The following is a 6,461-nucleotide window of genomic DNA, read 5'->3' on the forward strand; positions in this document are numbered from 1 at the left end:
TTATTTCGCATTGTTTGGTCTTTCATTGAACCAACATTGGATCTCACGTTCAAAGGTACGCACAGACTGAGTTACATGTTTTTGTTTTGATACATCCGCTGGACAGAATCGCCACAAATTGTGATTTGATGCCGTTGGAAATCGGAATATCCCGCTAAAACGTGGTCAGAGTACCGAAAAACATGGCGAACGACCACAGTTATCTATAATAATTCTATTATTTGGGTAATACCAGAATAAGGCAACAAAACTATTTTCTCGAAGCCATGATTGCCTTTAGCGTTAATATGTTGTACTTTGTGGTACTTCAGACATCTGCTCAGGATTGAAGAACCCTGCCTTATACCATTCCTTGATGCTGCCCAGTTGGTGTGATGCTTGTGGATTGTTATTGATACTATAAATAAATAAAGTTTACAATGAAATGGAATTTTCAATTCAGGAATTGCCGCCATTATATCAGAGTAGCTAACTTTACATGAGCTCAAAAATATTTGGTTTGCTGAGCACTTTCCACACATTAATTCAAAAAGCTAATGAGATTTTTTTTACTTCTCAATCACACTCCTTTATCTGGTGTAAATACAATTTTATTCTCACAGCTTGCTTCCACACAATTGGCACACAACATACATTGAAACATCCATCATATTGATATTCAAACAACCGCATATACTAAAGTGTTACTGTATATCTATGTGATAACTTCTTGATAGTAGCCTGGTGACAGGGGTGATTGAAGTGACGTTTCACAAAGATGCTAAAGGCTACTTGAAGTTTCCAAATCAGATATGCTCCTGAACAGAAACAGCTCATTTTTATTGGTGCCATGTTTTACATTTGAACAAAAAGCTGATACTGTACATTGGTTGTTTTTTTTCTTCAGTTGGAATTAACTACTTGGCATTTCTTAACTTAAAATTGATTTGTTACCATGTTTATTACACAAAAAGTGAAGAATATCAAAGTGTCCCCGACTTCTGCCAATTTTTCTTCATGAGGCCATTGGTTGCAAATGTTTGAACACTCCCACCTTACCTCCATGATATTATTTCTACAAGTGACCAGAGCCTAAAGATAAGGAGGGAGTGAACATTCTACGAGGTTTGTGTAGTGTGTGATGTATGCTCTTCTGGCTCTTGCTTGCTGTCATCATCAATTGACTGTTGCTGTGCCAACATGGCTGTTAGCTTCAGCCCCAACACTGGATCTCTGGATTCTGCCGCCACCTGCAAAATAAAAAGCAAAACTATGATCATGTATTCAAACTTGCAGTTTGAACCTTCCTCTTCCTGTGTTATTAGAATATTTCATAAATCAATACTTTACTGTCATGTTTGGGATGTACCGTAGTATTTTTGACAGTACGTCCATCCAGTACATTCATCCAAGCATATGCAGTACAGCCATTTGAAAATGGCATAGTCTACTACAAACCATCATCAATGCAGTAGTAAAGTCATATTTAGAGTCAATATTTGTATAAGCACAACTCAATGTTGGCCATTGAAGGCGGCTGAAAACAAATATACAGTACATGTCTGTTTAACCCATTGGCATTCATCCACAAGGCAGGGGAGAAGCCAAGGGAGGACAATTAATTTTCCAGGACAACAAGGTTTTGCAGTAGTCAATAATTTTCCAGATTTTTCAGTACGTGTGGGAACATTGACAATTCTTTTTGATCACAACCCATATAAAAAGGCAACATAATTTTGGACCAAGGTTCCACTGTAATCAAATGCAGAACAGTGAACGGCACATAGATTTTTGTGCACTATTCATTATCTTGAAACAACATACTAACTGTATGTCGGGACCGTCATAAACCAAAGAAACCCTGTATTTTATCCAGCAGATATCTTCTGAGGAAATGGACCTTTCCAAATGAACACCTACTGTTGATGCTCCTCTCCTTCTCAGTATGATGCCCTCAGCAAGTAAAGCCTTTGCAGTCTCCTCAAACAGAACAGAGTCATCCATCTCGGATTGGCTCTTTAACTCATCATACTTGTCTACAAACCTAGAGCGGAACAAAAAATATGGTGGGAATGAGGATGAAACTCAAGCGAGTGTGCCATCATTACAAAAAACGCAAACACGAGGCCCAAATATATAACATTGCTTTTGAACGCCAAGATGGTGAAAATACAATACATACCTTTGACAGGTAGAGACAAAGTTTGATTTGGAAAGATCAAAAGGGCGAGGCCCCATCCTGTATTGGTCATAAAATTTCCTGAAATCAGAGTTAGACATAGACGTTATTATGTTGTAATGCAGTATTTTCAACTTTATTCTCTTTAAAAGATAATCTGATGAGATAGACACCATCTTAGAACAAGAAATAGTAAAAACTGATATTTACTTACGCTCTAACTTTATCTTCCATGTAGAAAATTTCAGGCACTTGTTCTGGTTTATTGATCCTGGATCTCGTAAAGGGCTTTACATAAAGTGGTTGCCGTATTGGTGGAAAAGCTTCATACACATCATACCAGATTGGTTTTTCTGTTTGCTTTATCACTCCAGAGCGCATTAGATCCCGGACCCTGGTAATCATATTTTAACACAATGACTTGCACACCAATGTAATTAAGAGAGCTGGGCATTTCACTAAAATTTCGCGGTCCGCTTATCCCCTTCCGTCTGCAGCCGGGGTACACCTGCGACATCCGTCTATGTTCCCTTTGTCCAGCCGGAACAAACAGTAATCGCCTATAGGCCGGTACGCCTAGCATTTTCAACGGGCTTCTGTTAGTCTTTCTGTCTAACAACTTAAACAAACTTCCACTAGTAGTAGTAGCACAATCGCCACCGCAAAATATTTGTCATAGGCATAGACGGACCGGGCCGTCACATAGGCGGAATGCCCAGCTCTGGTAATTACAAATAAAGCACACACTAGATAGGTCAATAATTCTAAAAAAAAACATAGAATTAATACCACTTGGACAAACAATGTTTACGCAGAAGACGTGGCTTTAATAAGATAGTTACTTCTTGGACAAAATCATGAATGAGCTTGCTGAATAACACAAGAAAAAAAATAAATGACGCTTCCTTAGCCTCAGCAAATTCTGCCTGGGTGTATAAAATGGCAAGCACAACCATATATAGATTCTAACAGGTCCTGAATTTTTTTTTCTTTGTGGAGCACTTTTGCAAATCAATGACTTTATTTGAGGATCAACTTTCTAACTTTGTGGAGTAATTTTTCTTTCTTTTTGCAGATTAACCCAGGCATCTGAAGAAAGGGTATTATTAAACAATAAATATTGGACAATGTAACAAATTAACAACGGTCTCTCTTTTTTTTTAAATAAAACCAATAGTTTTAAAATTGTAACATTCATATTGTGAAAACCAGCAAAAAACTTTCTTGTTTAGAAGCGAAACTGCATTGCTAAAAATAATTTTGAGAACATTTATTGTGCAGACCTCAAAAAAGTCAAAATCAAAACTCATGAATCTATTATGAAGGCAAACAAATAACATTACTGATATGATATCAATTAATAATTTATCAATGTACTTTATAGGTCATTCCCTCTGGCTGACATGCAACGTAACGGAGGTTCGTTCATTTTAGCTTAGCATTTTGCATGGCTTCTCCGTCTTTTGTCAACCCTTCATGACATTTTTCAGAAATGTAGCCGCCCAGCAGGCGACGATTACTGACTTTCTTTTGACCTTTGTCTCTGCGTTTTATTCTCAGTTTTACTACTCAATGTGTTTGAATGAGGTACAACATGCACACTTTGACCCGCACATTGAGATACAAAACATCTTATTTCGGGATTGACTTTTAAATTAAACTACCATGCATGTTTTGGGAATTAAAACATGTAAAACACCAGTACAAAAATCGTGTTGCCATTATTCAAAAGTTTTCGAAAATAGATTGCATTTGTCGCAGAACTATGTCGTCATCCAGATGCGCGTCTTAAATGCTCTTGAACAAATTAAAATGTATAAATACATCAAAACCCTGAATCATATATAATCTATGTTATCAACTCTAGTCATAAAATATGGTAAGCAGTGTAACAATTTAGAAGGAATGCAGTACCTCCAATGGCTCAAAAATAATAACGTCCTAAAACTAATGGGGAAATGCTGAGCTGATATCCAATGTTATTTCAGGCCAATTCTAACACAAGCCAGAGCACTTACCATGGTTAAATCTGATACAATATGGTTAAGTAACGAAACAAATAGGTCATTTATAACGCTTTCTTACCGCGAAAACACGGTTCCAATCCTTTCTAGCCTGCTCCCAGCCATTCGGATATTTTTGGTGTATCTATGTCTGAACCACTACTGCCCTCTTCTCGTCAGACGGTAACAACACGATTTCCGGTAGTACTTTTATCTCTTTCAGAATAAAGTATCACTACTTGATCTGAAATGACTTGTGATGGCAGTGTGCATATTCAGTGCATTTATTACTATTTTACATTTTTGATAACAATGTAATGATAATAACGATACCCTACCTTATCGTTGTTGAAAACGAGTTTTGTTGGTGTTGGTTTTGTTATTCTATTTTTTTATTTTCACAAGTCTTGGGGCTTACTGGGCCAACCTGGTATCGTATTTGGTGCCGTATCATGTGGAAATGTGTGAGTTGTGACAATAAAATTCATTGAATCCTTGATCCAAAACACTGTGTACATGTATTGAAACTCACCACTAGGAGGCGATCAAGATCCCGTAGTTTCCCTAACGTGAATCCTCACAACGTTTGCTTTTGATACACATACATTTTCAGTTTGTATCAGGTCAGATTTCATAAACTGACTATGCTCTATCAATCAACAGTGGATATAAAAAACAATATCTCCAAACCACATGTGGCAAAATAGGCATGACCACATTGTCTCAGTAGTTTATTTAGACTTCCCCTCTTCATTTTTTTAAAAATTGAGTTGTGGTTGTAGGTGACAATAATGGTGAAAAAAGTTGTAAAATATATATCTTTTTAAAAAGGATTAATCTCGTGTTTATCTACATATATTACATTGTCTGTCTTTCTGTCTGTCTATCTATCTATCTATCTATCTATCTATCTATCTATCTATCTATCTATCTATCTATCTATCTATCTATCTATCTATCTATCTATCTATCTATCTATCTATCTATCTATATATCCATCTATCTATCTATCCATCTATCTATCGATGTCATCAATTTATGATTATGCAATAAAGACACTCCTAATTCACTGCCAAACATTTTCAGACCCTCTTTTAACCTAATGTTGGAAAAACATTGGGGGAAAAAATACAAATAACCTCCTCGGATTGAATGGCTGGACTGTGAAAAGACAACTATGTCAATGGAAGTGAAAGAGTCAATGAATAGTTTGTAAATGTGCTATTAAAGACAATTGTAAGTGTTGGTAATCATTAATAAAGAGTTGTAACGCTGAACCATATAAATTTGACAGTAAAATTTGCTCACTGCGTGGCTAGCTCAAGCCACACTGTGTAGTTAGCCTGTTAAGATATAATCAGTAGTCACCATGAGCTTCAACTACTTACTGGATAGCCTTTCTTTTATGAGTGCATTATTCTGTTTAAGAAATACAGTTATTGAGGTACGGTCACTTATTAATTGATAATAATGAAAGTATAAACAAATAATAAACACAAAGTAAGTGTACCCTATCCAACAAATTGATGCACCTGCTTTGATAGCACATTTCTTTATATGTATTAAATTATGTCTGAATCTCCATAAAAACAACAAGTAAATTAAAAAAAACAACCTCAACCTACAGTAAAGATAAAGGGGGACAGTACAGGGCAAGGTTGAATAGCGACACATGCAGGCTTATCTTCGCTATGTAAAAAGGCTAAAGTGAACTTTAAGCTCTTATTGTCAGCTGACCAGAAAAAAAAAAGTACTTGTGTATGGGGCCCTGGCTCAACAGGATCAGGAACATTACTCGCAGTTCTTAGCACACATTTTCACACACGGAAAATCACTTGTACTACTAGCTCGCAGTTATTTTAGTCATTGCTTTCTCTGCTTTTGATGTATAATTTAACTTTTCTTGAAGGCGGGGGAGAGAGAGTCTAAAATGGAATAATCATTACACTGTAATCTACCAGCGGTTCACTTTTCTGGTTCGGCAACAGAGTGCATTTAGGACAGAGAAGTAGACAGGCAGGCCAGGTTGAGTTTAGGAATGTCAGCGTGTTACAGGGTGGTGTAGAGAGAGGGACGGAGCCAAACAGAGGAGGGACAAAGAGCAGGAGAGGGAGAGCGAGTCATAAATGCGATAATTACAGCTGGTAGAAATAAGCAAAGCACTCTGGTCTCGCTGGCTGCCAGCGTAGCTAACAACAGGACAGAATGGAGAGGACCTAAGCTACACTGACCTTTTTGTTTTGTTGGTCACACTCCAATTCACCGCTCCTGCTTGGGATTTATAAGTATTTTTTTAAATG

The 6,461-nt window shown here is 36.9% G+C and overlaps 1 protein-coding gene across 1 annotated transcript; it reads right to left on the bottom strand.

The window, feature by feature from the left end:
- Window positions 1-568: 568 nt before the first annotated feature.
- mrps23 (mitochondrial ribosomal protein S23) lies at window positions 569-4,363 on the bottom strand. Its single transcript, XM_086036903.1, has 5 exons — window positions 4,244-4,363; window positions 2,373-2,552; window positions 2,162-2,239; window positions 1,900-2,023; window positions 569-1,229 (listed from the first exon to the last, which is right to left on the bottom strand). Exons 1-5 carry the CDS (start codon window positions 4,285-4,287, stop codon window positions 1,098-1,100), a joined length of 558 nt encoding a protein of 185 aa, XP_085893029.1. The 5' UTR covers window positions 4,288-4,363; the 3' UTR covers window positions 569-1,097.
- Between the last annotated feature and the right edge of the window lie 2,098 nt (window positions 4,364-6,461).

This window comes from Filicampus tigris, chromosome 7 (genome assembly GCF_054856515.1).
Source record: "Filicampus tigris isolate MCC_2025a chromosome 7, RoL_Ftig_1.0, whole genome shotgun sequence".
Taxonomy (NCBI): domain Eukaryota; kingdom Metazoa; phylum Chordata; class Actinopteri; order Syngnathiformes; family Syngnathidae; genus Filicampus; species Filicampus tigris.

Excerpts from the sequence above, each read along its gene's own strand:
- mrps23 (XM_086036903.1), bottom strand. The coding sequence starts at position 4,287 with ATGGCTGGGAGCAGGCTAGAAAGGATTGGAACCGTGTTTTCGCG. Across the intron at positions 2,553-4,243 it reads ATTGGAACCGTGTTTTCGCG|GGTCCGGGATCTAATGCGCT; the intron begins GTAAGAAAGCGT and ends TATGATTACCAG. Across the intron at positions 2,024-2,161 it reads TTTGTCTCTACCTGTCAAAG|GTTTGTAGACAAGTATGATG; the intron begins GTATGTATTGTA and ends GTTCCGCTCTAG.